The sequence below is a fragment of the Leptonychotes weddellii genome, chromosome 15 (assembly GCF_054177405.1).
Source record: "Leptonychotes weddellii isolate Sample4059 chromosome 15, ASM5417740v2, whole genome shotgun sequence".
In the NCBI taxonomy this organism is placed as follows: Eukaryota; Metazoa; Chordata; class Mammalia; order Carnivora; family Phocidae; genus Leptonychotes; species Leptonychotes weddellii.
This window is the reverse complement of record NC_138383.1, coordinates 898586-926360: the sequence shown is the minus strand read 5'-3', so window position 1 is coordinate 926360 and position 27775 is coordinate 898586. Positions and strand designations below refer to the sequence as shown.

General features: G+C 62.5%; 3 protein-coding genes, 1 long non-coding RNA gene and 1 other non-coding gene across 14 annotated transcripts; 3 read left to right on the top strand and 2 right to left on the bottom strand.

Annotated features, from left to right (window-relative positions):
* Positions 1 to 16: 16 nt before the first annotated feature.
* On the bottom strand, positions 17 to 2968 carry LOC102746211 (uncharacterized). The gene is made up of 3 exons (XR_014140323.1): positions 2862 to 2968; positions 352 to 403; positions 17 to 152 (listed from the first exon to the last, which is right to left on the bottom strand). It is a non-coding gene; the product is annotated as an uncharacterized LOC102746211 (transcript).
* A 169-nt stretch (positions 2969 to 3137) lies between these two features.
* Positions 3138 to 11521, top strand: LRRC45 (leucine rich repeat containing 45). 4 transcript variants are annotated; one of them, XM_006743110.3, is made up of 17 exons: positions 3139 to 3795; positions 4742 to 4803; positions 5220 to 5290; positions 5556 to 5734; positions 5988 to 6116; positions 7163 to 7275; positions 7593 to 7651; positions 7948 to 8025; positions 8299 to 8434; positions 8506 to 8583; positions 8682 to 8793; positions 8897 to 8967; positions 9325 to 9417; positions 9687 to 9779; positions 10254 to 10427; positions 10510 to 10657; positions 10841 to 11521. In XM_006743110.3, the coding sequence occupies exons 1-17, from the start codon at positions 3576 to 3578 to the stop codon at positions 11035 to 11037; spliced, it is 2013 nt and encodes a 670-aa protein (XP_006743173.1). In that variant the 5' UTR covers positions 3139 to 3575; the 3' UTR covers positions 11038 to 11521. The 4 variants fall into 4 exon arrangements, with proteins under 4 accessions (XP_030894795.1, XP_006743173.1, XP_030894793.1 ...); XM_031038935.2 differs by lacking the exon at positions 5988 to 6116 and having other exon boundaries at positions 3138 to 3795; XM_031038933.2 differs by lacking the exon at positions 9687 to 9779.
* Positions 11522 to 12035: 514 nt separating this feature from the next.
* On the top strand, positions 12036 to 14545 carry RAC3 (Rac family small GTPase 3). 2 transcript variants are annotated; one of them, XM_081804210.1, is made up of 6 exons: positions 12036 to 12183; positions 12686 to 12757; positions 12941 to 13058; positions 13199 to 13261; positions 13682 to 13841; positions 14029 to 14545. In XM_081804210.1, exons 1-6 carry the CDS (start codon positions 12149 to 12151, stop codon positions 14157 to 14159), a joined length of 579 nt encoding a protein of 192 aa, XP_081660336.1. In that variant the 5' UTR covers positions 12036 to 12148; the 3' UTR covers positions 14160 to 14545. The 2 variants fall into 2 exon arrangements, with proteins under 2 accessions (XP_081660336.1, XP_081660337.1); XM_081804211.1 differs by having other exon boundaries at positions 13682 to 13845.
* Positions 14546 to 16306: 1761 nt separating this feature from the next.
* DCXR (dicarbonyl and L-xylulose reductase) lies at positions 16307 to 18246 on the bottom strand. Of its 2 annotated transcripts, none has more exons than XM_081804212.1 (8): positions 18151 to 18246; positions 17950 to 18047; positions 17291 to 17538; positions 17154 to 17196; positions 16981 to 17080; positions 16830 to 16894; positions 16622 to 16739; positions 16307 to 16493 (listed from the first exon to the last, which is right to left on the bottom strand). In XM_081804212.1, the coding sequence occupies exons 1-8, from the start codon at positions 18200 to 18202 to the stop codon at positions 16390 to 16392; spliced, it is 828 nt and encodes a 275-aa protein (XP_081660338.1). In that variant the 5' UTR covers positions 18203 to 18246; the 3' UTR covers positions 16307 to 16389. The 2 variants fall into 2 exon arrangements, with proteins under 2 accessions (XP_081660338.1, XP_006743159.1); XM_006743096.2 differs by having other exon boundaries at positions 17291 to 17445.
* A 133-nt stretch (positions 18247 to 18379) lies between these two features.
* LOC115944230 (uncharacterized) lies at positions 18380 to 27538 on the top strand. Of its 5 annotated transcripts, XR_014140326.1 has the most exons (6): positions 18380 to 18765; positions 20655 to 20789; positions 21897 to 22018; positions 22611 to 23139; positions 25132 to 27017; positions 27176 to 27538. It is a non-coding gene; the product is annotated as an uncharacterized LOC115944230 (long non-coding RNA). The 5 variants fall into 5 exon arrangements; XR_014140327.1 differs by lacking the exons at positions 21897 to 22018; positions 27176 to 27538 and adding an exon at positions 20997 to 21050 and having other exon boundaries at positions 25132 to 26645; XR_004078794.2 differs by lacking the exons at positions 18380 to 18765; positions 27176 to 27538 and adding an exon at positions 19543 to 20448 and having other exon boundaries at positions 25132 to 26645.
* The last annotated feature ends 237 nt before the right edge of the window (positions 27539 to 27775 follow it).

The following is a 27775-nucleotide window of genomic DNA, read 5'->3' as shown; positions in this document are numbered from 1 at the left end:
CCCCCCCCCCCCCCCCCCCGCTGAGAAAACACAAGGGGACCGCGTCCGGGCTGGCCGGGTGGGACACCAGAGGGCACTGCGGGGGCCCTCGGGCTCACCCACGACGAAGATGGTCAGCAGCTCCGCCATGAGCCGCAGTGCGTCCCCGCCGACTGCAAGGTGGAGGGGAGCAGGTTTCAGGACCCGCGCCCTGCCCTCCCCTGCCGCCCTGGTCACCCCACTGCTCTCCTCACTACTTCCGCCTGATGACTCCTCACACAGGTGGCTCCCTGCCCTCCCAGAGGCCTTGCCCCCCCCCGCCCCCCAGAGCTGCAGTGCTCTGGCCCTGCCCTCCAGGTGGTGCCCACGAACCTTTGGTCTTGCTGTCCGTGAAATGCAGCTGCAGCAGCTTGCTCACCAGGTCCTGGGGGGCGGGGGCAGAGGGGTCAGTGGCCCGGCACCGCCCCTGGCCTGCCACAGACCCCCTGGGCGCTGAGTTCTGGATGCTGGAGAGGCCCTCCCAGGGTGGGGGCCTGGGCAGTGAGGAGCCCCCAATGCCTCCAGAAGGATCGTAAGTCAGACACAGGCGGTGGACGGGGGAGCAACCCCGGTGCCCACCTGGTCCTCCTGGGCTCCAGGGCGGTCTTGCACTCCCGCCCCCGGGGCTGAGGCGCTCTCCTCCAGTGGGCCCCTTGGCAGGTGTGTCCACACTGCCCACACTGCCTAGCTTGTGCCAGACCCTGCTCTTGGCGCCAGGTCAGCTCCCTCTGAGGTCCCTCTCTAGAGTCAGCCACATGCAGGGCCTGGGATGGTCACTTGGGAAGCCCACAACTGGGCAGAGGCTGGGCTGCTCTGCCTATAGGCGGTCAGGGTGAACGCGGGAGGAGGGGAGGCAGAGCCTGAGCATGTCCACAGGGCCTCCGGACAAGGGTGGGTCCAAGCCGAGACTCCTCAAGGTGGGGGGCTTGAGCCCCCTAAAGGACGGCACCACTCTGCAGAGCTGGGGGCTGTGGGGGAAAGATTCTGGGGCCCAGGAGCTCAGCTTGGAACATGCTGAGTGAGGGACACGCATGAGGTGCCCACGCAGAGTGGCTGGGTAGGTGGCTGGAGTTGAGAAGAGCCTTCCAGAAGGTCCAAGGATGATGAGGCTTTGGGGGGTGGACCAAGGGAGGTAGGTTACGGAGAGCAGGGTCCAGCCACAAGAGGCTGTGAATGAGGAGCCAGCAGAGCCAGCCGGGAGGTAGGAGGAGCCCAGAAATGGGGTGTCACGCAGGGAAGGGGAGCTGGGGACTGGCCACGCCTCCTGCTTTAGCCTCTGGAGGTTTCGCTGCCTCACCCAGGGCAGCTCGGCAAAGCCCAAGAGCAGAGCAGAGCAGAGGGGCAGGGGAGGGAGTGGACGCCATGGGGCCCAGGCTCAGGAGGGGAAGAACTTGCCACCGGGTCACTCCAGACGCAGCCTTGCCCTCCCAGCAGTGACCGTGAGGGCTTGGCGCCACCTGCTGTCCTTCTTGCTGCTTACCAAGACGGTGCTGGAAAAGGCCCCCAAGGCTCCGCCGCCCCACCTGCTCCTGGAACCGGGGAAGAGCTACAGGAGCAGGCCTCCTGCACCCGGGCTGCCGACACCAAAGGAGTCAGCACCAGCTGCATGTGGTGGTGGTCCCCTAAACAGACGAGTAACTCAAACTTGAGGAGGGCAGGACTGGACCTGGGACGCATTCAGCCTTTACCCCACTGCGTGCAGCCCCTACGGCTTCCCTCTGCCCCTCTCACCCTCACCTGCAACAGGCCTGCTCAAGGGTAATGATTGTAACCCCAGCTCTGGCCAGAGCCCTTGGGGTGAGGACTCAGGGCTGTCCAGGTCTGCTGGTGCTCCTGTCTCCAGCAATTATAATGGGGGGATTCTTGTGACCACCACTCTGCCAAGTCACCCTAGCCTCAGGGGCTTTCCCTTTTCAGTCATGACCCGCTGCTGGGCCAGGGCCGAGCCACCCTCCTGGGTGACAAAGGAGAAGAGGAGGCTGAAGCAGAAAGTGAGCCACAGAGAACCCCTGCCTCTCTGTAAGGCAGTAACTGCTACCCGGACTGGTGGAGCAAGGCCCACGGGCCTTCCCAGCGCACCTGCCTGATATCAAGGGCTCAGTGCCTCCCAACCTTGGCACAGACCCACAAAGTGAGGCTCAAGCCACTCACAGCCTGCAGGGGGTGGAAGCCCGTAGGGGCCCCCATACCTTCCCAGCCACCCAGAACCGCACTCACTGGGGCAGAGCATACGGTGAGGCTCCTGAGCGGGACAGCCTCAGTTTCTCCACTGGTAAGTGAGGATCGTACTTGTACCCATGTCCTAACGGGTTAATCTATGTCAAGGGCATGCAAGCGTGCCTGACTTGGTGTCTAGGAGGACACGTGCGGAGCCACAACCCCGGCCACGCCCGCCACGATGGACCACAGACCAGCAGGGCCAGTTTCAGCCCTGCTCAGGTGGGACGCGAAGCTGTACAGGGCCCCGTGAGAGGCAACGGGCCAAAGGGAAGCTTGAGAATCTGCAGGCAGTGTGGCCACCAGCGAGCCGGGTTGAGCCACTCCGCGCTACCTGGTTGAGAGCAAGTCCCGCGCCGGGGCGCCCGGGCCGTTAGGGTGGTGGTGGGGCCCGGGCTCCTGTCCGAGCGCACCCCTCGCCCCCGCCCTGTTTCTGCACACCCCTCCCTCTTGCCGCAAACCCGGCTGCCTGCTCGGCCTCCAGCGACTCGGGTGCAGGACCCCACCCGCGGAGGGCAGAGGGCGCGATTCTGGGAACGTGAGTCCCACGTGGGGCCGGGCCGCGGCGCCCGCCGCCCGGCCCCGCCGCCCGGCCGCCCGGCCCCCCGCCCCGCCAGCCCTCTCACTTTCCGGAAGCCGCCGCCAGTTCCTTCCATGACAGCCGCCCGGACGCGCGCCCTCCAGAGCCCCGGGAGCCCCCCAGCTAGTCCGCCCTGAGCGCGCCCTCCGAGGCCCCGCCCCGCCCCCCAGCCAATCAGCCCGGAGCGCGCCTTCCGCAGCCCCGCCCCCGCCCTGCCCCACCCCCGTGGGCCCGCAGCGCGTGCCCGCCCCTTCGTCCCTATTGGTCTGCGGCGAGCAACGCCCTCCCCCGCAGAGCCTCCTGGGAGTTGCAGTTTGCGCCCGCCCTTCCCGGCACACCTTGCTCTTCCTGGATACTGAGGCTTCGCGGCGGCCGCGCGGACCCGCTGCCAGAGAGTGAGGGTCCGAAGCGCGCGGGCTGGGGGCTTGGAGTCCCGCCCCGCTGCTGGAGGGCCCGTCTGCGAGGGGCCCCCATCCCCGCCGCCTGGCGCACGCCCTCCTCCCCGTTTCCGTGCCGGAGCGGTCCCCTGCCCACCCCCGCCCTCATGGGGTCTCCCTCCTGGAGAACCAATTCGGTTTGTCCCTCGTTGCTCGGCTGCTGAGGACTTAGGAGTCCTTGTGCTCCACCCTGAGCTGCTCGGCGCCGTAGGCCCCCACGGGAGAGGCCCTGCCCTCTTGCCGTTAGGGAGGGGAGCCGGGGAGCCGGAGCCTGCCCTCGGCTTCAGCTGGCTCATGGTGAAGCCCGTCTCTAGGAGCGTGCCATGGAGGAGTTCCGGCACTCCTACAGCCGGCTGTGCAAGGAAAGTGGGGCTGAGCCCCAGGAAACTGTCCTGCAGCAACTGCAGGAGCTACCACGGGGCCGACTGGATCTGGCCACCCACAGCCTGACCGTGGACACCTGCAGGGCCTTGGGCAAGCTGCTGCAGAAGGAGGCACTGCTGACGGAGCTCATCCTGAGTGACTGCATGCTGAGCGAGGAAGGTGGGCACCCGAGCATGGGCAGGGGCCAGGGCAGCCCTCGCAGCTTCAGAGTTGGGATTGGGATCAAGCCCTTTGCCTGCGGGCAGCCTGGCCTTGCTCTGTTTGCTCTGATTTGTTGCACATGGTTCTCGTTCCTTGGCAGCCTCTGGCAGAGTGCTCTTCCATCCCACCAGACCTCATCTTTGTGAGGTTTCTGTGCTTCTTCTTCTTCTTTTTTTTTTTTTTTTTTAAAGATTTTATTTATTTATCCATGAGAGACAGGGAGAGAGAGAGAGGCAGAGGCAGAGGGAGAAGCAGGCTCCCCGCTGAGCAGGGAGCCCGATGCGGGGCTCCATCCCAGGACCTCGGGATCTTGACCTGAGCCGAAGGCAGATGCTTAACCATCTGAGCCACCCAGGTGCCCAGTTTCTGTGCTTCTGTACTGTACGTCGTTAAAGCAAGCGGCAGCGTCCCTGGCAGCAGAGGGCAGTTTCTCTTTGTAACAGAGAAACCTTACCTTCCCCTGACTTAGGAGAGATCCAGTGTGCTGGTGAGCATAAGGTCAGCAGCCTGGCTCTGTGCCTAGCAGAGATTACAGATTTTTTTTTTTTTTTTAAAGATTTTATTTATGACAGAGAGAGACACAGCGAGAGAGGGAACACAAGCAGGGGGAGTGGGAGAGGGAGAAGCAGGCTTCCCGTGGAGCAGGGAGCCCGATGTGGGGCTTGATCCCAGGACTCTATGATCGTGACCTGAGCTGAAGGCAGACGCTTAACAACTGAGCCACCCAGGCGCCCCAGATGTTTCAAACCTGGCAGTGAGCAGGGCAACTCATTTCTGGCATGAATCCTGACCACTGGGGGCCACTGGGACAGTCATCTCTCCCCTGTGTCTGGGGAGCTGCTCCAAGCTGGAGCCCACAGGGAGGAGCTCAGGGGCACAGAGTGACGGCCCTACCTTCTTACAGGGGCCACACTGCTGCTCCAGGGGCTGTGTGCCCACACCGTCGTGCGGTTTCTGGATCTAAAGGTGAGCAGGTCTGCACTTGGGCATGCTACTTGAGACCGGGAGTGGGGGTGGGGGGAGGAAGATTTGAGTGTCCTGGCAGCCTGAAAATCTGAATGGTGGCCAGAGACAATGTCTGTAAGTACTTTTGGCACATAGGGCTCCACACCCATTTCTGATGGTCTTGGTGGGGGTGGGTGGGTGGTGATTGGGGGTCAGGAATGTGAGTTCCAAAGTGTTCACATGAACAAACAATGAACCTGCACCAGGAGGCCCACTACGGTCAGGGAAAGCAATATCTGAAAGGAGCCGTACCTTCTGCCAAGAGCCACCTGGCCTCATCCACTGCTGGACCAGGGTCCTGTGGGGGTGTGGACGTGGCATTTGGAGCTCATCCTGCAACAATGGGGAATTAACCAGCCTGCCTCTTCCTGCCCTAGGGCAATAACCTTCAAGCTGCGGGTGCTGAGGCTCTGGGACAACTCCTCCGACAGAACAAGTCCATTCAGAGGTGAAGTGTGGTCCTGGCCCCTAGCACCCCTCCCACCCCGTGAGTGGTTCGGGGTTGGCTCAGAGGGCACATTCTGCAGCCTGAGAGCATCGTCTCCTGGCTTGTCGTCTGTGTCTCCCATCCGTTGGTAGGGAGTTGGCAAGTATAAGTTACTCACGTGCTCTAGCCTCTCCGCCAAGGCCCTGAAGCCTGCACCTCTCCTCTGGCCCCTATGGCAGCAGGGTGCTCCTTGGGGCCACCCACCTCACGTCTACCTTTCCTACAGCCTCACCCTGGAGTGGAACAACCTGGGCACGTGGGAAGATGCCTTCGCCACCTTCTGCGGGGCCCTGGCGGGCAATGGCACCCTCCAGCAGCTGGACCTCCGCAACAACCAGATCAGCCACAAGGGCGCGGAGGAGCTGGCCTTGGCCCTGACATGCAACGCCAGCCTCCAGCAGCTGGGTGAGGCCTCCCCTCACTGGCCTCCTCCAGGTCTGCGGTCTGGGGCTCTGTGCCACTGTCCCCTCAGCCTTCCTGCTGCTTTTGTCCTCTTCCGGAAGCAAGGGGGTGGGAGGGTGTCGTGGAGAGGGCCCGGTGAGCGGGGCCCCTGCTCTGTTGGTGATCACAGGGAGTACCCTTCCTCAAAGAAAGCATCCCGGGCCGGGCCAGCTCTGTCCAGGTGCGTTCCATCTGGTGACAACAGGTTTCCTTCCAGACCTGCGCTGGAATAGCATCGGCCTCCTGGGGGGCCGGGCCCTGGTGAACTCTCTCCCCCGCAACAGAACCCTGTGGAGGCTGGAGCTGGCTGGGAATAACGTCCCAGGCGACATCCTCAGAGCCGTGGGTATGGGCACTCAGGGCTGCTGATGGCTTGCGCTGTTCGGAGCTGGGCATAAAGCTGATTCCCTCTGACAGGGCCAGCCACCGCGGGAGGGGCGGCTCGAGGCTCAGGACGGGGATGTGTACAGGCATCGTGAGGTAGACTAAATCAGAAACAGGGAGAAGAGGGAGAAGGTGTCAGGGAGGGATGTGATGGCGGTGAGTTTGCGGAGCTCTGCTCTCTGCTGCCCTGAGCTCTCCTCAGTGTGTGCGCTCCCTTCTCAGGCCTGAGACGTGGGGCGGGGGGGGTCACCTCTTGCACAGATGAAGAAACGGAGGCACTGTGGCTTGGGGCCTTGCCCCGAGGGCCACGCTCATGCCTTGGTGGCCCAGCCACAGCTGGGAAGGGGCTTCTGGGCATCTGCCCCGACACCCCAGAGTTTGTGGGTGTGGGGCCACCCGGGCTCCATGGTCCCCTCCCATTAGTGACCCCGACAACTCAGCCCCAAGCCCAGTAGAACACTCTGCCACTCCACACGGCTACTTGTTCTGCCTGTAGCGCCAGCCACCCCAGGGCCTGAACTTGGGCTGGAATCCTGCACGGGGCCACCGCCTCCTGCTGGGCCTGCCCCGCCCATGTCATCGTCCCAAACTTTTCCTAGTCCCCCAGCTTTTGGGTGGCTCTTCTCCAAATGCTGCCTGAATCTCTCCAGAACACAGGAGTTGAGCGTGACATTCAGTTCTTAAAAGTCATGCAGTGGACTCTGACCTTTGGGATGGAGCCCAAATGCCCCAGGATAGCCTCCACCTCTGGCAGCTGAGCAGTCTCCCCTGCCTCTTCCCATGTGCGTGCCGCCCTGTACAGTTGCCTCCGGGGCTCCCGGCCCCACTGGTACCCCCACCCCTACCCCTGCTCAAGCCCTTCACCTCCTAGCGCGCTCTGATTTGCGGGGTGAGACTGCCGACAGTGTTGATTCTCTGATGACTGGCTTCTGGGCCCAGGGCTGGGCTAACTGTTGGCCACTCTGAGGGCTGAGCAGCCCCCTTGGTGGGCAACTGGACTCTCCGTAGAGCAAGCCATGGACCACAACCAGGAGCGGCAGACCACTTCCCGAGAGAACCAGGCCCGCACCCATGTGCTCAGCAAGGAGGTAAAACACCTCCGGGAAGAGAAATCCCGGCAGGTGAGGACAGCACTGCTGCTGACTGCAGAGCCTCGCTCCACCTTAGTCCCCATGGCATGGCCATCTTCCCTTCCCCTGGACCCTGGAGCTTCTCTGAGTGGCCAACTCTCAGGCCCAAGAGGCAGCCTTTTGGTCTGACCTCTGGCCGGGTGGGCGGGCAGTGGGCCTCGCTGTGTGCGAGCCCCATCCCCCTCTCGGATGAGGTAGATGCTTTTCTGTTCTGCTGCTTCGGTGGGCATCTGCCCTCCTTCCTGCTTAACCAGGGGCGGTAGGCAGACTCTGGGCCCTGACGGGGCTCTGGTTGGCTCTGTCCCCAGTTTCTGGACTTGATGGAGACGATTGATAAGCAGCGAAAAGAGATGGCCAGGAGCAGCAGGTGAGTGTGGCCCCAGGGCCGCAGAGCTACAGCTCGGGTGGGGTGCCTGAGGTTTGGGTCCTGGCTCTTGGCCTTGTGGGGTGACTGGCCCTGAGCCTTGTCACTTGCCCACCGATGAGCTGGTAGCATGTTCTTGCCAAAGACACTGGCTGGGGGGCTCGGGGCAGCGGTGAGAACTTCCCTGGCCACACCTGGAACGTTGTAGAAGCATGAAGAGCAGTAGCTGCTACCAGAGCCAGGGGGGCCTGGGAGTGCTCTGAGCTTCGGGGTTCCTGGACCTTCCTTTTTGCTTATAGGGCATCGGCAGCATGCGTAGGGCAGCTTCAGGAAGCCCTGAATGAGAGACATTCCATCATCAATGCCCTCAAGGCCAAGTAAGTGGGGCAGAGGGTAGGCGAGTGGTGGAGGGGTGGCTTCGGAACGTTTTAGGGATGTGCCAGGGGCAGAAAAGAGTGATAAAGACAAGAACCCTAGTCCCCAGTGTACAAAGTAGAGGGGGGAGACAGCGGGGTTGATAATCCCAGAAGGCTTCTTGGAGGAGGTGAGCTTTAGCTGAGGTGACTAGTGGTTGGCAAGAATGAGAACGGCAGTGCCTTTGCAGGGCTCAAGGTGAAGCTGGGGCGGGACTGGCTTTTCCCTCCTTACAGGCTGCAGATGGCCGAGGCCGCCCTGGCCCTGTCAGAGCAAAAGGCCCAGGGCCTGGGAGAGCTCTTGGCTACCGCGGAGCAGGAACAGCAAAGCTTGGCGCAGAGGCAGGCAAAGGAGCACAGGATGGAGCAGCAGGTGACCAGGGCGGGCAGGGGGGCGGGCGGTGCTTGGCAGGGGTGACTGGTGGTGCCCTGTCTCACCCGCAGGAGGCTGCAGAGCGGGAGTCTAAGCTCCTCAGAGACTTATCTGCTGCCAACGAGAAGAACCTGCTTCTGCGAAACCAGGTGAGGGGTGAGGGGCCAGGCCCCCGGGGAGACTGGGGCAGGGGCCAAGGGCAGGGGGCCAGGGCCCAAGCTTCCCGCCCATGGTGCTGGCTTCCCAGGTGGACGAGTTGGAGCGGAAGGTGAGAGCTCAGCAGGAGCAGCTGTTCCTGGCCAGGCAGGAGCTGAGCAACACGACGGCTGCGCTGAAGATGCGGGCCAACCAGGCCGAGGGTGGGCACACGCAGGCTCATGGCTGAGGGGCCCAGAAAGGGGAGGACAGGGAGTGAGGGCCCCCCAGGGATTCCCACCCATGCTATCCCTGCTGGGCTTCCAGAGCGTCTGGAACTGGAGAAGAAAAGGTCCCGACAGAGCTTGGAGGACTTGGAGCAGCTGCGAGCCAAGGAGGTGCTTGTTAGTTACACCATCCGGCCTCTTGTCCCTACCGTCCGCCCGGGGTGGCAGGCTGTCCCCAACGCACACCCCTGGCTGTGCTCCCCCTGACAACCTTGGGGTGCTGGGTGTGAGTTCTTTGCCAGCCCCGGCAGATGCCAGACCCAGAAACTCCCGACCAGCCTCTAGAAAGGACCCTAGCACAGGCTGCCACCTGAGTGTGGCACCTCGCTTCCTGCAAAGCCATGAGGGGCAGCCCCTTCTGGGAAGGAAGTGTCCCCAGGATTTGCCACCACGGGGTGGGGATTCCATGGGGGGATGTAAGCTGGGGAGCTAGTCTTCCAGCCCTGTTCCTGCCCCTCACCTGGGCAGGTGGAGCACATGACTCGTCACCTGGAAGAGAGTGAGAGGGCCATGCAGGAGAGGGTACAGAGGCTGGAGGCCTTGCGGCTATCCCTGGAGGAGGTGAGCATGTGCTGGTTTGGTGCAAGGCTCTGCCCTTACCTGGGGCACCCCTTCTGTGGTCTCAGAACCTCATCAGGACCCACCCATCAATATCCTTGTGAGGCCAGAAGGACCTCATGAGGTGGGACATGGGATCCCTTGGCTGTGGCAACCTTGCCTAGTGAGCGGAGCCCTCAGGTATACCCCCTGGCCTAGCAGCTGGGTGGGGCCCGAGGAGCCCCTGGCCAGGACAGGAGAACAGGCCCAGTGGGTCACTGTCTGTGGTGCAGGAGCTGAGCCGAGTGAAGGCGGCGGCTCTCAGTGAGCGTGGCCAGGCTGAGGAGGAGCTCATTAAGGCTAAGAACCAAGTCCGTCTGGAGGAGGTGAGCCCGTGGCCACCAGGGAGCGAGGCCTGAGGGGCTGAAGTGCACAGGTCAGACCCAGGCTGTCTTTTGGCTTTGTAGGGGGGAGGTGGGGGACAGGAGTCCCAAGGGTACAGGGGCAGATAGGAGTCAGAGCAGGACAGGTCCAGGATCACATCCGACCCCCCTACAAAGAGCCACTGACTCCAGCCCTGGGATGGGGGAAGGGGTATGCATGGCCAGAGCCAGGACCCAGAGGGCAGAACGGTCAGCCTGGGAGATGGGTACTCCCTATAGGCGAGTTCAAGTTGAGCCTATTCAGGATATACACACATAATAACTTAGGAGGCAGTTTCCACGTTGCAAATGAAAGCTCCCCTCTAGCTGGGGGGGATCCGTCCCACTCCCCGTGAGCTCAGGGCCACAGGAGGGAAGCAACAGGCAGGGCTTGGGCCCTCCCCGCGCTGCTCACCAGCCCTTCTCCTGTGCCCACAGCGGCAGCATCTGGCTCACCTGGAGGAGAAGCTGCGGCTGCAGGCGCAGGCTCGGGACGAGGCTCAGAGTGCCTGCCTGCAGCAGAGGCAGACGGTGGCTGAGGCCCAGGCCCGGGCCAGCCAGCTGGGCCTGCAGGTGGAAGGCCTGAGACGACGCCTGGAGGAGCTGCAGCAGGTGGCTGGGACGGTGCCCCCCGCGTCCTCCGCACCCGCCCCTTCCCCGCCCCCCACCACACACTCACCCCCATGTCTGGCAGGAACTGAGCAACAAGGACCAAGAAAAGGTTGCCGAGGTGACCAGGGTGCGGGTGGAGCTGCGTGAGCAGAACGGCCGCCTGCAGGCAGAACTGACGGCCCAGGAGGCGCTGAAAGAGAAGGTGGCAGCCCTGGAGCGCCGGCTGAAAGGTGAGCGGAGCCCGAGCCCCGCGCCATCTCAGCAGGACCCTTTCTCACTAGTCCCGCGGGCGGGCGGGCGGGCTGCAGAGCTGGGCTTGGCCTCCAGGGGACCCCGCACAAGCCCCACCAGGCCCCTCTGCCGACCTCCCGATTGGCTGGGGCCGCCTCCACCCCGAGTTTCTTGTCCTGCAGTGATCGCAGGTGACCACCGGGAGGCGCTGCTGGACAGGGAGAGTGAGAACGCCTCTCTCCGGGAGAAGCTTCGGCTCAAGGAGGCCGAGATCGCCCGGATCCGGGAGGAGGAGGCCCAGAGGGCCGGCTTCCTGCAAAATGCTGTCCTGGCTTATGTGCAGGGGTCTCCTCTGAGGGCTATCAGCCCCCAGAAGTGAAGGGAGGCAGGATACTCGGGGAGGGGCAGGAGGGCAGCATCTCCCAGACATGTGTGCCCCATTGCTGCCCGTCCCTGCGTCTCCAGACTCAGCCTGGCGGACAGTCTGGCAGCGGAGGCAGGGTCTACGGCTGGGGACTTGGAAAATCGGGGCCCAGCCGGATCAGTGCGTGCGGACCGCCGCTGCTCAGCACCGGCTAGCAGGCTAGGCCAGCCCAGGGCTGCTGGCCACCAGGACCGGAGGGGGCACCCCCTGGGCCCTTCCCGAGCCTTCCTCCCAGTCCCAGGGAACAAGCCTGACATGCGTCTGAGGAAAAGCCCCCAAGGGGGAGGAAAATCCAGAAGAGCTGTCCGCAGCTCCCCTCCTCACAATCAGCTCGTCCGATGTAACCACACATGCTCCTTTTACAATGTAACCAGGAGTGCGGCGCGCTGGCCCGACTCCCTGGGTCTTTTGAAATACAAAACTTTTACACTTTGTGATACGTTTGGGGCCGGTACCTTTTCCCACGTCATCTGTGCTCCCAACCACCCAGGAGACCCTCTGTCCCAACCCTGGAAGGAAGACCCTCCGGGTGCAGCTAGGTGGCCCTTCCCTACTGACGACCAGTGGTGACTGCGGAGCTACTGCGGGCGACCTCCGGCGGCGGAGGGACTGGGGACTGCCAGCACCAGGGCGGGGGTGGGGGGGGTCTCATCCCCTCTGGCAGTGGGCCCTGGGCGCGCCCTCCCTAGAAGAAGCCACAAGCAGAGACCACCCCACGCACGGCCTGGTGGGGGTGGGAGTCACCTGCCCGCGCTGCGCCCTGGCCCGTGGCTTGGATCCCGGGGGCGCTGGGGGGAGCCCGCCGGGGCTTGGGGACTGGCTGGGCGTCGCCGTGTCCCCACCCCTCAGCAGAGTTCTCCCGGAACGGCGAGTGCCGGGCTCGGGGCGGGCCCGCGCCCCCCGCGCCCCCCGCCGGCCGCGCTCGGCTGTCTCCGCGCCCGGCGCTCGGCGGCGCTCGGCTGTCTCCGGCCGCTCGGCTCGGCGCTCGGCTCGGGTCCGCGGCCGCTGCGGCGCCGGGCATTTCTCCGCAGCTCGGCTCGCGGCCGCGCCCGCCCGGCCCGCGCCCATGCAGGCCATCAAGTGCGTGGTGGTCGGCGACGGGTGAGTGCGCGGCGCGGAGGCCGCGGGCCGGGCGGGGGCGGCCCCGGGGACCTTGCCCGGGCTGAGCGCACGGCTCCGGGGCGGGGGTGCGGGGTACCGGCTCGGGGCCGGGCGGGGCGGCCCTCACGCCCCGACGCCCGTGCGGCGCGCGCCCTGGGGCCGGGCAGGAGCGGGAGGGCGCACCGGGGCGGGGTCCCGGCTGGCCGCCGGGCGCAGGCCTGCAGCCCAGGCCCACCTGATGCTGCCCGGGCCGCCGCCTGGCCTCCTGGTGGGTGGGGCCAGGCCTCTCACCTGGACTGAGCCCTGCGCGGGTCCCACCCTCGCCGAGGTGCCGGGATCTCTGAGCCGGCTCGCCCCCGCCCTACCCTCTGGAGGCCCGCCTGCAACTCTGCTGGGCTGGGACCCCTGTCTCCGCCTGTGGTCCCTTGGGAGGGGGCTGCCCTTGCTGGGCAGAGGGCTGGGGCTTGGCCCGGGAGCAACGTGGCTCGCCCTCTGTCCGCAGCGCCGTGGGGAAGACCTGCTTGCTGATCAGCTACACGACCAACGCCTTCCCGGGAGAGTACATCCCCACCGTGTGAGCGCTGCGGGTGGGCGGGTCTGGAGCTAGCCCATCTCAGGGCTCCCCTGGGCGTCGAGGTCAGGCCCAGGTGGCCCTGTTCTGGGCTTCTGGGGTGGGGCCAGGGTGCTGCCAAAGCTCAGGTTCTGTGCGGGCCCGAGAGCCCAAGATCTGGACCGACAGTCGTGCTCTGCCTGGCAGTTTCGACAATTACTCTGCCAACGTGATGGTGGACGGGAAGCCGGTCAACCTGGGGCTGTGGGATACCGCCGGGCAGGAGGACTATGACCGGCTGAGGCCGCTCTCCTATCCCCAAACTGTAGGTGACAGCAGGGCCGGCCCCAGGAGCTGGGTGGCTTGGGTGGGGTCCTTGAGGTCCTCGTGTGTGTGTGGAGGGACAGGGGCCATTTGGAGGTCCTTGACCACTCCCACCTGGGCCCGCTCACCCTTTCTCCCAAGGATGTCTTTCTGATCTGCTTCTCCCTGGTGAGCCCAGCATCCTTTGAGAATGTTCGAGCCAAGGTAGGGCAGTGCTGCCGGGAGGGCCTGTCTGTAGGAGAGGGGGGTGTCCAGAGGACTTTCCCTGGCAGGGCAGGGGTGTCTTGCCTGAAGACCTTAGGTCACTTGTCCTTTAGAGGCAGAGGAGATCCCTGTTTTGCTTGGATCTGAAGGTGACCCAGGGGGAGTGATGAAGGGGCAGAGGTGGGGTCGGGGTGGTGAGCGAGGCTCTCAGAGCAGGGAGGGCCGATACGAACCTTCCAGGTACGTATTTTTGTCCTTGGTTGTTTCCCCACCAAGCCCACTGCCCGCTTCCTGAAGCAGGAAGGGCTCAGTGTGGATCCAGGGACTGAGATGAAGGGACCCTTGGGAGCCATGGCCTGCTGTGGGCGTGGCTGTAGGGGAAGCCCCCAGGTGTAGGGGTCAGAGCCTCCATTCCCACAGTGGTACCCAGAGGTACGACACCACTGCCCCCACACGCCCATCCTCCTGGTGGGCACCAAGCTGGACCTCCGTGACGACAAGGACACCATCGAGCGGCTTCGGGACAAGAAGCTGGCACCTATCACCTACCCCCAGGGCCTGGCCATGGCCCGCGAGATCGGTGAGTGGGCACTGCAGGGCCTTCAGGTGGGGGCAGGAAAGCAGGGGCGGGAGGCATGCTCTGGAGGGCCCCCACCCGTGCTGACCCCCTCCTTGCACTCCCCCTCCCACCCTCACTGCCCCCTCCCTTGCTGTCCTCCCCCTTGCTGACTCCCATCCTCAGCAGCCCCTACCCTCTCTGCTCCCAGGCTCTGTCAAGTACCTGGAGTGCTCGGCCCTCACTCAGCGGGGCCTGAAGACCGTCTTTGACGAGGCCATCCGGGCTGTGCTCTGCCCACCCCCCGTGAAAAAGCCGGGGAAGAAGTGCACAGTCTTCTAGAGCCTGCTTCGAGAGGAGCAGCCCCGCCCGACCCGTGTTTGCTGTCGTGTTGAGATGTTTGGTGTCCCTGAGTCTGCTGTGGGGGAGTGGTGTGGGTGGGGAGGGGGTAGAAGCATGGGGACGAGGCCACCCCTCCTGGGGACAGGGCTGGGGCAGTGGAGTCCTCTCTGCTCTGTCTCCTTTTTCTGGGGGCACAGCTCCAGCTTTACCTGGACCCCACAGGAGGCTGGAAGGGAGCAGGGTCTCCCTTGGGCTGCAGGGGCGGGTCCAGGGCAGCCCCCGGCTGGGCTTCCTGATGGGGGAGGTTGGGGGGGTGGGTCCTGTTCATGCGCCCCAGGAAGGGGTAGCCCTTACTTCTTTTATACAATAAACATTCTCCACCAACATCTCCTGTCTGGGTACTTGTCTCTCTGGCCTGGGGTGCTTTGCCCCTAACCTCCCCCATAGAGAGTACAGAGGGATGAGCTTGACCCCACACGCTGGGCAAAAGGAGAAAAAGACCTTGCTCAGCTGTGTCAGTCCCCAAAGGATGGGACCCAGACCAAAGTGGGAGTAAGGGCATGCAGCCCCATTGGGGTGAAGAAAAGCCCCCGTCGTACTGACTTCAGGCCTCTGAGAGGGGCACACCCAGGGGGGTGAGGTGGGCTTTGGTCAGGCAGCTCCCAGTGTGGTGAGGGAACAGCCTGCGGCCAAGGCCCACCGAGCCCTATGTAGCCCCTGGCAGGACTGTGCCAGCAGCCTCCCCCGGAGCTCCCCCCACCCACCAGGGCTGGGGGACACCGAGCCGAGTACTCAGGAAGAGAAGTGGTCAGGAGGAAAGGCGTCCAGTGTAGACGAAAGTGTGGAGGTCAAGCATGGTTCGGAGAGGAGAGGAGGCAGCAGCAAGGGGGGGAGCCTGTCACCGCTGAAGTCAGAAATAGTGGGAGGCGAGGCAGAGGTCAGCCTGGGAGGGTCCCGGGACCACAGTCCAGGAGCTCGGACTTCACCCGAGGCCACAGGGCACACTCCAGGCAGACACATGATTAGAACCCTCTGCCTCCCCGTGGTGTGCAGAACAGGCCTGAGCTAACTCTGAAGAGCCAACTGCCGGATTTTCGGGAATTTTGCTAGGCAGCTGCTCAACAGCCTTTATTAATAACTGTATGAACTCACAGTTAGCTATATTAAAAACAAAATCAACAAATACTCCAAACACCCCTAACTGTTTTTGTACACAGTACACCTATGTTTTTGGGGTTATTTACGCCCGCCGTGTCTGTGTGGTGAGGATGCAACATAAAGGTGGGAGACCTCGGGGCACCTGGGGGGCTCAGTCGGTTGATCTTCTGACTCTTGGTTTTGGCTCAGGTCGTGATCTCGAGCCCTGTTGTCTAGCCCTGTGCTGTCAGCTCTGCGCTCAGCAGTGAGTCTGCTTGAGATGCTCTGTCTCCCTCTCCCCCTTCCCCACTTGCATGCTCTGTGTCTCTAAGAATCAGCCAATCTTAAAAAAAAAAGGTGGGAGAGCGTGCATCTGTCCCCACCTCTGCCCTCAATGATACCAAATGGTGGGAACAGGCAACTTCTACTCGGGGACTTGATTTACTATTCATTGTTGAGACTTCAAGCAACGGAGAAATGCAGATTAAACTCACATGCTCCATGTCTCGTGCACTCAGTACTTTGTGAATAACTCAAAAAAGGTGAGAAAATGTTCTTTCCGTATTTGAAAACTATCATCTGACTCAGCAAAGAAGTCTTTCAGATCATTGACAAATTAGTGAAGCTCCAATATCCATCTTTCTCGTTTCCCTTTTGTCTACCTCATCAACTTTGACGAGTATCAACCAACATTTATGGCAGGACTACATCCACAGAGCTGGTTGTTACGAACTCCGGGGCTTCCACCCCGAAGGCCTCTGGACAGGGCCAAAGGCCATCCTTGGTCAAACGCATCACCATGCTTAGGAGCTGGCCTTCTGGAAGGTCCTACCTCCCAGGCCCTGCCAGGGACTTGGCCAGGTCTGACAATCTCAGGCATGGGAGCCAGCCGGCCACCGGCCTGGGATGTGAGTTGAATGGTGACTGCCTACCTGGGACTCATTCCCACACGCAGCACTGGGCTCTGCATCTCTGGCCACTTGCCAACCGCCTAGAAATAGTGTGCAGGCTAGGCAGAAGAATCATGTTTATTGGAGAGATGGGGGACGGGGGTGGGCTCAGCATGGAGCAGGGGCGTGTCAGGAAGAGAGACTCAGGAAGCCAGGAAGCCCCCATCCACTGGCACAGTGGAACCCGTGGTCATGCTGCTCCGGTCACTCAGCAGGAAAAGGATGATGTCCACCACGTTCTCCACCTCTGCGGGCAGGGTGGAAGTCAGGGTATTAGGTGAAGGGGGCTGCCCTTCACCCTTCCCTCCCACTCCTCATCGAGGCAGGTACAGGGGCTACTGGTGCAACTCCCCATTGGGCTCCTGCCTGACTCACCAGCAAACTTGCCAAGTGGGATTCGATCCAGCATGGTCTTGGCCTTTTGGGGGTTGCTCCAATTGGCCTGGCCCATGGGTGTCATCACCACTGTGGGGTTCACCGCGTTCACACGGATCTACACCAGGACAGGCAGGAGGTCAGCAAGGCAGGCTAGGTGCCCAGGGCAGGTGGGCTGGGTGATGGGAGGCACCCCAGTGGGGCTCACCTTGTGTGGCCCAAGCTCCAGAGCCATCGCCTTGGTCAGCATGTCCATGGCACCCTTGGTGGAGCCTGTGAGGAGAGGCATGCCTCGAGCCTGAGCTGGCTGCAGGCTTGGGGGTCAGTGGGGTCGGGGCCAGGGTGTAGCCGGGGCTTACAGTAGACGCTGTGGTTAGTTATCGCACGCTGTGAGGCCTGGCTGGAGACGTTCACGATGGAGCCCGGGGCTCCCCGAGCTATTAAGCCCCTGGCCACGATCTGGAATTGCAGAGGGAGCATGACGCAGAACTAGTCACCCACCATTCCCACTCCTGCCCTGAAGGCAGCTCACCTGGGATACTTGGATGACAGCCCGTAGGTTCACGTTGAAGGACCTGGAGGCAGGTGGAGACACCCTGGTCAGGGACTGGGGCTGCTGCTGCAGGGGGCGGCCCTTGCCCTAGGGTTCCTCCACCCTGGCCGGCTCACGTGTCATACGCCTCCTTGGTGACCTCCAGGAAGGGCTGCAGCAGGGCCACGCCAGCGTTGTTCACCAGCAGGTCCACAGGGCCCACGTTGCCCAGTGCCCGCTCCGTGGCCTCCCAGTCACCCAGGTCCACACACACGGGTTCCACGCCAGGGCACTGTGTGTATGGGGGTGGGGGGGGCACAGCTACCAGAGGCTCCATGCCCAAGGAGGGGCACAGCTGGGCCTCTGCCACATGAGACCTTTCAGACTGACACGGGGAGGGATTAGAGATCCCAGAGGGTCCAGCTCCCTTCTTGGGGTTCAGAATCCCAGGCTGCTGAAGGAGGTGTTAGAGGAGCTAACACGGCCCCTGGGCCCCTGGGCATTTCAGGGCTTAGGGACCTGGAGGCTGGCCCAGCCTCTGGCCAGTCCACTTCCTGCACCCTAGCGCCTCAGGCCCCAAGCCTGCAAAAGCAGCCATTTCTGCCTCCTTCCAAGCCCAGCGGGTGTCGCCGTTTTTCCGGACACTGGGCCGCTCATGAGGGCCGACCGCCCTGGGAGGGGCTGCTGAGGGTCCTTGGTCAGCCCCAGCGCCTGGCGCCTGCGCGTCCGGGCCCAACTTCCCCGCCGCCCCGCCTGCCTCCCGCCGCCCGCTGGACGGGGACTGGGTGGCGCCTACCTCGCGGACCAGGCTGTCCAGGTCGGCCCGGGTCCGGCTCACGGCCACCACCTGCACACCCGCCGCGTGCAGCGCCTGGACAGTGCCGCGCCCGATGCCTGCGGGGAGCGCGGCTCAATGTGGCGCACCCCCCCGCCCGACGGCCACCCCCGGACCCTGGCCGCCCGCTGTCCCCCCACCCCGGCCGCCCCTCAGGCCCACCTTTGCCCGCCCCAGTGACGAGCGCCCGGCGGCCCGCGAGCCCCAGCTCCATGATTAGCGTGCAGTCCCAGCGCTCGGCGGCGACAACACTGCAGGTGGGAGGGCGCGGGGCGGGGCGGGGCGCGGGGCGACCAATCGCAGGCCGGTGTCCGGGCTGGGGGCGGGGACATTAAAATAGCCCCCCCCTTAGTGGGGAGACCCGCCGAAGGGAGTGGGCGCGGCAGGGGCGGCCAGTCAACCGGGCGTGAAATCGTTTAGCAGCCTCCGCGAGCATTTTTTTGCCCTGCCAGGGCTGTTACAAAAAAGCAGATGTGGTAGTTAATGCCGGAAAGAACGTGTAAGCTACATGTGAAATGGAGGACGGAGTGCTAACATTTCTTGTTTTGTTTCTGAAAAGGAAAGTTTGGTGAAAAGGATTGCATGCCTCCTCCCCACCCCCCGACCCGGGATCGGCTCAGGCGGGCTCACCTGGAGGGCCCAAAGGGAGAGTTTGGACAACTAAATAAGCCTGAAGAAGCCAGTGCCACAAAGGTCCACTTTAACCTTGAAGGGAGCTGAACCCCAGTATCATCCAGGCCCGCCCACTTGAGACCACCGGCACTTTACGAAACTCGGGTAGGATAAGAAGAGATTGGGGTCATCGAGGTGCACAGTGGCCAGCAAGGGCAAGCATTGCTTCCTGAGGCTTTGGGGTCATTCACAGATATATATGAGATATATGTGTGCACTGCCCCCATAAAAGCTGATTTGTTTAGTGGGTCATGGTGAGAAAGCCTAGAACTGCCTGGAGTACCTTCTATGGCCAAGAGTAGGGAATCGGTAGTGGCAGGGCCTCTGGGTCGCTGGGGCTTTGGGCCCGGAGGAGTGGACTGGCTGGAGGAGAGGGTAACCAGGGCAGCCCGAAGCACAGATCTGAGAAGCCCCTGGAGAACAGCCAAGTGAGTCCTCCCCACCAAGCCTGGTCCTGAAGTGCACACCCCCTGGCTGCCACTCAAACCCTGCCCTCTGCCTGCCAGAGGCCCAGGGAAGAGTAGCCCCCCACCTGAAAGTCCTTCCTGAAAGGCACATCTGCTTAGATCCCTTCTGTGGCTTTCCTTTGCCCCCAGAACAGTGTCCAAATTCTCTAACCTGTCCCGGGATCCTCAGTGGGCCAGCTCTGGCACAAACCTTGCTGTGGGAGGCCCTGCAGGTTGGCCAGAAATGCCCTCAGCTCTCCCCACCCCCACCCTGTGCTCTCCCAGCCCAGGGGAACGATTGCCTGTAGGACCCCACCCCAGCCCCTCATCCCTTGCGTCCTTGCTCAGGGTTGGAGACTTTTCCAGTCTAGCTGAGTGACCACCTCAGGCCTCATCACCCCCCAGGTGCCCTGTGGGGACTCGGCTGGGACGGTCGCAGCTGAGCCCGGCAGGACCCGCAGAGCTCCTGTGCCTGGCCTCGGGACAGACACAAGGCAGGGCAGCAGCTGTGGACCCCTGCCCAGCTCGGGCCGCCTTCCCGGGAGTCGTCTTGTGAGGGAGGTGTGCCTGGAGGTGGAACTGGATCCCACTGGGCTGGATAAACTCGATTGGTCCAGCACCCCGCCCCCTCACAGCCGGGCTGAGCGCTCCGTCCCATCTTCCCGAGGGATGGCCCACGTCTAGTTCAGACCCAGACCCGTAACCTCTCTGACCCGTGGTGGTCGCAGCTGCGGGGCGGGGCTGAAGGGCGGGACCAGAGCCTTCAGGGAGGGAAGGTGGCTGTAGGCTGCCCTCCGGCCTCTGGCCTCTGGCCTCTTGGGGGAGGGGCACGGACAACAAGAATCTCCTCTGTGTAAACAAGTCGCTGCCCTTCAGCCACAAGCCAGGGTCGGCGGTGGAGTCCGGCTGGCTCTAGGATCTGCCCCCTCACTTCATGGAAAGTGAAATGTGTGCCCCCCCCATCCCTGATTTCCCCTCCCCGGCCTCGCGGCTACCCCTCCAAAACCATGGCACGCACTGGATCCAGGAGAATGGCCTCCATTTATTTAGGCAAATCCAACCAGCACAGCGGAGGACACAGTTGGGGGGCGGCGACAGGGGGTTTCCCGGCAGCGCGGGTGCGGATGGGTAGCGTGACCAGATACCGAGTCTGGACGGGAGAGTGGCTGGTGGGGCCGGCAGGGTGAAGGGGCCTCGGGCGTGAAGGCGTGGCCGGGCGTTGGGCGGAGCCGGATGTTGGAGTGGAGGCGTGGTCCGGGCGTGGGGCGGGGCCCGGTGGGCCGAACACCGCCCCTCTCCCCACCCCCCGGGCTCGCCAACGCGGGACGCTCTAGGAGGCCAGGTACCAGGCGTCCACGAGGATGCCCGAGCCGCTGGTGGGGGCGCTGCGGTCGCTGAGCAGGAAGAGGATGCTGTTGACCACGTCCTCCATCTCTGCGGGGAGCGGCGGGAGGCAGGCGGGGTCAGAGCGGCGCGCCCCGGCCGCCGGGTCCGCCCCAGCAGCCTCGGCCGCTCCCCGCAGCCCCGCTGACCTGCAAACTTCTGCAGCGGGTGCCGCTCCTTCAGCTTCCGGGCTAACTCGGAGTCCGTCAAGACTTTCTGGCTCATGACCGTCGGCACCACCTTGGGGTTCACGGAGTTTACCCGGATCCAGGGCCCCGGGGTCGAAGTGGGCCTCAGCAGGTATATGAGCCCCGCCCCCACAGCCTCTGCGCTCCCCCCCACACACCTGCGGAACTTGCTTTCTGTGTTCAGTCCATCACTGACCCCACTGCCCAGAGCCTTGGGTGATGCTCAGGCCTCTCCCATGCCCTCTGCTGCCCGTTACCATTGCCAGCCCCAAGCCCTGCCTGCACCCCACCTTCTGTGACCCCCACCCCTGTTCCCCAGGGCCCCCCTCCCATGCCCACCTTGTATGGCCCCAGCTCTGCGGCTATGACTTTGGTGAGTATGGTCATTGTGCCTTTGGTGCAGCCTGTGGAGGGCAGACAGCCCTGAGGACCCCTTAGGGATTCAGCCTCCTTTGCACAGAGGCTAAGCCCCGGAGCCCAGCATCTCCTGCATGGAATGGGTGGTGCAGGCTGGCAGAGGGACTCGCTGTAGACAGCTAGGTTGGGAAAGGAGACATGGGCCACCATGCTGGAGACACTGACAATGGAGCCAGGCACTCCTTGGTGGATCATGCCCTGGGCCACGATCTAGAAGCCAAGAGAGGGGCAGCCTGACTCCACCGCACTCCCACCTGGGCCTTGTCATCACTGGGCCTTGTCCTCCCACTGCCTCACCTGGGATACCTGGATCATGGAGCGCAGGTTCACATTGAAGGTCCTGGGGGAAGGCAGACAATCAGATGGTCCGTGGCCACATCTGCCCCACGTCCTCAGCAACCCCTCCCCAGTCTACTTGCTCTCCTGCTCCCCACCTGTCGAAGACCTCTTTGGTGGCCTCCAGGAAGGGCTGCTTCAGCAGCATGGCAACGTTGTTCACCTGCAGATCCACAGGGCCCACATTGCCCAGTGCCTGCTCTGTGGCCTCCCAGTCACCCAAGTCCACACACACGGTCTCTATCCCGGGGCACTGTGGAGAGGCATTGGTCAGCGATCAAGGAGGTACTCCCAGCAGGCTCATGAGGCACCCAGAGGGTGTGGGGGGCAGGCTTGGGCCACAGCGGGGCTGCGTGCCTCACCTCCTTGGAGAGGCTGACCAGGTCAGTGTTGGTGCGGCTCACGGCTATCACTCCGGCTCCCAGGGCATGCAGGGCCTTCACAGTGTCTCTCCCGATCCCTGCAGGGGTGCACCGGGTGAGCAGATGGCCCAGTACATCTGGGTCAAGGCTGAGGACCGAGGCTACATCCCCTTCTGCTCGGAAAAGAGCAGTGAGAGGGTGCTGGGCAGAGAATGGACACCAGGGGGTAAGTGGTGGTCTGAGTCAGAGGCTTGGCCAGCCAGGATCTGGCCAAGGGAGGCCCCCAGAGAGTAGCTCCTTCCCACTGGGCCCAGGGAAGAGGCCCTGGCTGGATCTCTAAACCTGAGGGCCACCGTCTGGGGGCAGGGGGTCTTGCACTGCCCAGGGAGTGGCCAATGTCCTGTCCCAGTGCAGCCTGCTGGGTGGTGGACATCAGCCTGGGCTTAGGTCCAGGGGCTGTTGGGGGTGCAGTGAGGGGATAATTGCTGGCGGAGTGGTCTGTGACGTGCATGGAGGGACTCACAGACCCCAACACAGGCCTGTGAGGCTTTGGGCCCCACCTTACTCTCCACCTCGGCCCCTCCCACACCCTCAGCTGCCCTGCTTGCACCCACCTTTCCCTGCCCCTGCCACCAGGGCCTGCAGGCCACTGGAATTCAGCTGCATGGTGCTGACTGTGAGCCTCTGTCCAGCGGAAGAGGAGGGCATGGAGGTTTTAAAGGCCCAGGGCAGGCTGTTCTGGGGGTGTCGAGGAAGGGAGGCTGGGGGCACAGGGCAGGGGTGGGGCATCACGGCAGCTTCTGTTTCCTTGTTCACAGGGATCTGCTGCCCTCCTCACCACAACCCAAAGGTGCTGGCCAAAAATTCCACCCTGAATTTTGGAAAAGGAAATAAAAATAAACCCTGGACTGGGGGGCATGCCGCTTCTTGGCTGGCTGGGGACAGATGGCCTGGAGCTGGACCCTGCATGATAGCAAAGACGCACTGGGCTTGAGGCTGGTCTCCCACCCCGCTGACCCTACTCCACCATGGCCCCAGTCTGGGGACCACGGCAGCTCCAGAGTCTTCCTCACGCGCCCCTGGCCAGCCTAGGACTCCTGTCCCTCGGGCCTCCAAGCACAGTGATCAGCCCTGTGCACAGGTGTGGCTGCCCTGAGGTGCCCTCATTCCTCTCAGGGGTGGCTCTGGGGTGGGGGGGGTCCTCTCCTTCCCCAGCTGTCCCCTTTTGGTTCCCTTCCCTCCCCCTTTTGGAACTTCATCTCAGCACAGATCGGTGGACTCTTCGCCGTGGCAAAGGACTCACTGTGGATTTCTCCTTCGTGCCACTGATGCTCGTGGATTCTGATGGTGAGTCTGCTCCTGGGGATGAGTCCAAGGGGATGTCCCGAGTGCCTTCCAGTCCTGTATCACAGGCCTCGCAGGACCAAAGCCACTGTCCGGAGGTCCGGAGTTCAGGCACATGACCCCTCCACCAGGCCCTCCAGGTGTGACCCTGACACACAGGGGGCCCTTGCCGCCTCTCCCTCACTCAGGCCTGGCCGGACCCCAGGTGTGGTCCCGGGGAAGAGAGGCTCCTGTCCTAAAGCGCATCCTGCCTCTCTGACACCTCCTCAGCTCCGGAGGCCCAGGTGGGCTTGCCCTCTGGGCATGTCCTTGACCTCGTGAATCATCAGGGAATAAAATGGAGGAAATCCTTGCCCTGGGCACAGCACATGCAATCTGGCTTTCTTCCCAGACACTTGTTAGAAATCCTTTCCCAAGAGGGATTCAGGGTGCCGGCTGTGGGGGCGGAACAGTCCTGTGTACAGCGAGGCCCCAGAACGCGCATTGGAGCCCTGCCTGGGAAGCACGTTGGGGCGGCGTAGGGCTGAGCCCTCGCCTACAGTGGGACCCGCAGGTGTCATCCAAGATCCCCAGGATGGAGTACACCTGCTCCCACCCCTCCCAGAGCCCTGGCAGCTGGCTTCCAGCCCCAAGCCCCCCCGCCCGCCCTTGCCTGATCTCACAGAAGGCCCTCTGGGGAGTGTTCTCCCAAACACCCACAGGTTAAAAACGCCTCCCTGCTTCCATTAACCCACCACACCCCAAATCAAAGCACCACACCGTGTGCTCCATCCCTCCAAGGCCGCCACCGTGTTCCAGACACAGTTCAAATGCTACAGATAATTCTTATTTTGAAATAATTCGGAATTGCAAGGATGCTACAAACTTCCCCACCACGCCATTTGAGAGTAAAACGAGCACCCCATCACCCCCAAGTAGCCTCATGTCTGCTTCCTTCAAACACAGACGTTATCCTGCACAAGCCCACGCACACACACACGCGTGTGCACATGCACACACATGCACACGCACGCACACACACTAGCCAGGAGACTAACACCACGAATCCCCACCATGTGTCCTCAGCTCCCATTCAGGTCTCATAAATTTTCCCAGTGATGTTCTTTTTAAAAAGAACGGTTTCATCGAGGTATAATTGATAGACACTGTCAACAAACATTCAACTGAGTAAATTTTAAAGATCTAATTGGCTTTTTCAATCAATTTGTGGATTAGGCATCTTCCCATCTAGCAAGTAGAGAGGAACTCCATTGAGCGGCAGAAAAGGAGAGGTTTTTAAAGGAAGAGAGGGACTAGGAAAAAGGAAATTATTAGCAAAGGATGCTCTCCTAAGGGGAACAGACACTTCCGAGTGCTGACCGGGACATTCCCAGGTTGACTGGTTCAAGGGTCCCTGATATGAGTGACTACGGTTTGGGCCTCTGGTTTCCTTTTTTTCTTTTTTTTAAAGATTTCATTTATTTATTTGACAGAGAGAGACACAGCGAGAGAGGGAACACAAGCAGGGGGAGTGGGAGAGGGAGAAGCAGGCTTCCTGCGGAGCAGGGAGCCCGATGCGGGGCTCGATCCCAGGACCCTGGGATCATGACCTGAGCCGAAGGCAGACGCTTAACGACAGCCACCCAGGCGCCCCTGGGCCTCTGGTTTTCTTTTTCTTTCTTCCTTTCTTTCTTTCTTCTTTCTTTCTTTTTTAAGATTTTATTTATTTATTCGTCAGAGAGAGAGAGAGCGCACAAGCAGAGGGAGAAACAGGCTCCCCACAGAGCAGGGAGCCCGATGTGGGAGTCGATCCCAGGACCCCGGGATCATGACCTGAGCCGAAGGCAGATGTTTCACCAGCTGAGCCACCCAGGTGCCCCTGGGCCTGTGGTTTCTTTTTAGCAACACTGAACTGCACAGATTAAATGTATACAATTGGAGGAGTTAGGGCGTAGGGAAACCCCCGTGAAATCATCCCTACAATCAAGGTCATAAACACATCCATCACCTCCCCAGGTTCCTGGCGTCCAGTTGCTTTGTGTTTGCAGTGAGAGCACGTGGCCTGAGACCCTGCCCCACAGCGTCCTGGGAGGACTGTCCACGGCTCGGCGCATCCCTGCAGGTCACTCACTCCTCTTGCCTGAACAGGTAGCGAAAGGGTCCAGTCCAGGCTCACCTGTGGCTTGGGATGGCCCGTCTCTCTCGTCTCCCTCTCCCCAGAACACTCCTCAGTCTTTCCTTGACCTTTATGACCTTGGCATTTCTGGAGCCTGGAAGTCAGTTCTTTTGTAGAACGCCTGTCAGCTGGGCCTTGCCCAGTGTTCCCTCGTGGTGAGGGGCTGCATGTCTCTGTCCGCGGCGCCAGGGAAGGGCGCCGTGTCTCACAGCACGCCGTCAGCTGGTGCCGCGCGAACCCGTCTCACCGCCGGTGATGTTAGCTCTGATGGAGGGATGTCAGCTGTGACCACCTCAGGCACTGCATTGTCCTTCTGCTTCGCATCTGTCCTCCGAACCGCGGGCGAGACGTCTCCTGTGGCTCGGGTCCGCCATGCACGGCGTCCGCCCACCCGATGCAAACCCGCCACAGTGCATCGGACTTAGCTTCCCAGTAAAGCCAGTAGCAAAATCAGACGTAATTCAGCCAACTGCACAACCAGCCACGCACTCCCTGAGATGCCGGAACCCAAGCTCAGAAGCCCAGGGTGAGGGCGCTTGCACCCCAGGGCAGCCCGTGAAGGGGCTTCCATGCCCCGATCAGGGCTGATGGAGCAAAGACTTGCCAAGTGCCTGGCACCGGCCCCAGGGCCCCTGACACGGACTCCCCACAGTCTCCGAGAGGAAGATCACCGAACGACATGCGTAACCACCGCAGGCCGGCTTGGGCTCTGGGCTTGGGATGCATGTGGCAGACCCACCACGGAAAGGGGCATGAAACAGGCCGCAGGAAGGGTGTGATCCAGGCTGTGGCAGGCCGCCGGTGCGGGGACCCCCCACCCAAGGTGGGGGGCCAGGAGCAGGCGCTCACCTGCATTGCACCAGCTTGCTTGGTGAACCCCCAGCCCTCTTAGACTGTGTTTAGTGGAGAGTTAACTACAGAGGGGTCTGGCCCTTGTCTCTGCTCCTGGGACAGGATCTCTGGGCCCCTGCCATGTCCCGCCTGACAGGCGTGTGTCGGCTCGCCTGGGGGCCTGGGCACAGGGTAGTCTCAGGTGTGATTTATGCTGGGGGTTTCAGGATACGTTGTATCGGGCCTGATCTCTGGGGGGGCCTGGCGTCTAAAGGTCGGCCAGCCACACGGGCAGTAGGTGATAGAACCCCCCAAACTCCTGGACACCAAAGGTTCAGGCAAGCTTCCTGGTTGGGGATATTTCATGAGTGTTGTCACGGGTCAGTACTCCGGGAGGGGAGAGACAGTGGGCAAGTTGGCCTCTCCCGGGTGCCGCCCTCTGTCTCTCCCTTTGGTGATTTTCCTTATCCATTTGCTGTAAGAAAACTGTAATCCTAAGTATAGCACCTTCTTGACTTCTGTAGATCATTCTAGTGACTTATGGAAACTGAGGGTGTCTGTGGGGTCCCCTGAATTTGTAGCCAGCTGGTCTGCAAGGAGGGTAGCCCTGGGTCCCCTCACCTTGCCGCTGGTGTCTGAGATGAGGGTGGTCTCCTGGGGATGCTCCCCGGGGCTGCTGTTGGCTGAGCTCCCATGCCACAGGCCGAAACCATGCAGCACTCACAAGCCCCATAATCTCAGGGGCTTGGTGTAAGGCCGCCTTCTCTCCCACTCCCACTAGGGCTCGGGGCCAGCTGTGCAGGGACTCAGGCTGGTGCAGGCTCCGCCCCCTAGTAGCTGCGCCATCTGGAACCTGGTCATGGCAAGAGGCAGATGTCGCGCCCTACACCAGCAGGTGCTGGGGGGGTGGGGGGAGGCCTCAGGCACCCAGGGGCCGCACGTGAAAGACCTGGGCTGTACCTGAACAAAGGTCCTTCCCAAGCCTCCAAGCTAACTTCTCAGGTTTCCTCCTTAAGAGAGAGGGAGGTTTTATTTGCTTTTCTTGTTTCTCAGGGCAAGGAGAGCACGCTTGAGCAGACCTGCCCGACACTGGACCTGGCCAGGGACAAGCCCCAAAGGGGACACTTGAGCAGGGTGGGGTGGAGCTAAGTCAGAGCTGGCTGGGGCCAGGGCTCCTCACCAAACGGCCAAACCCTGGGCACCCACTGGAAAAGCCTGGGCTCCAGGCTGCACTCAGGAAGGGCATGGGGGCCTCAGGGAGGCCTGGGAAGGAGGGCCCCCCGCAGGCCAGATTCCACCCCACTGCCTGGGCTGGCCAGTTCCTCAGTTGGGAAGGCTTGACACCACCTAGAACATTCTGTGACTGGGAGGTGCAGACAGGCGCAATCCCACGACTATTCTGTGCACATGTAGAAGGTGGCCAGGTGGGGGTGGGGAGTGGGGAGGGCACATGGCCATAGGGCCTGGAGACCAAGCCTGTCTCCCAAGCAAGGGCGCTTCGGTGCCACGAGGGGTGTGGAGGGGGGCTGCCCCTGGTGCCGTCCATGCTGAGCAAGTGGCTTCTCTCTGAGTGGCACTTGTCTGCTGTGCCACCCAGAGCCCAGAGCCTGCACTGGTTCAGACCTTTGTTCGTGCTCCACTGGCCACCTGCTG

Bases quoted from the DNA above. Each gene is read 5' to 3' on its own strand.
- LRRC45 (XM_006743110.3), top strand. From the start codon at position 3,576: ATGGAGGAGTTCCGGCACTCCTACAGCCGGCTGTGCAAGGAAAGTGGG. The intron at 5,291-5,555 runs GTGAAGTGTGGT...CCTTTCCTACAG, and splicing joins CAGAACAAGTCCATTCAGAG to CCTCACCCTGGAGTGGAACA. The intron at 9,418-9,686 runs GTGAGCATGTGC...TCTGTGGTGCAG, and splicing joins TGCGGCTATCCCTGGAGGAG to GAGCTGAGCCGAGTGAAGGC.
- RAC3 (XM_081804210.1), top strand. From the start codon at position 12,149: ATGCAGGCCATCAAGTGCGTGGTGGTCGGCGACGG. The intron at 12,184-12,685 runs GTGAGTGCGCGG...CTCTGTCCGCAG, and splicing joins TGCGTGGTGGTCGGCGACGG to CGCCGTGGGGAAGACCTGCT. The intron at 12,758-12,940 runs GTGAGCGCTGCG...TCTGCCTGGCAG, and splicing joins GGAGAGTACATCCCCACCGT to TTTCGACAATTACTCTGCCA.
- DCXR (XM_081804212.1), bottom strand. From the start codon at position 18,202: ATGGAGCTGGGGCTCGCGGGCCGCCGGGCGCTCGTCACTGGGGCGGGC. The intron at 16,740-16,829 runs GTGAGCCCCACT...GTCCTGGTGTAG, and splicing joins TGGAGCTTGGGCCACACAAG to ATCCGTGTGAACGCGGTGAA. The intron at 16,494-16,621 runs GTGAGTCAGGCA...CCCTGCCCGCAG, and splicing joins CCCACTTGGCAAGTTTGCTG to AGGTGGAGAACGTGGTGGAC.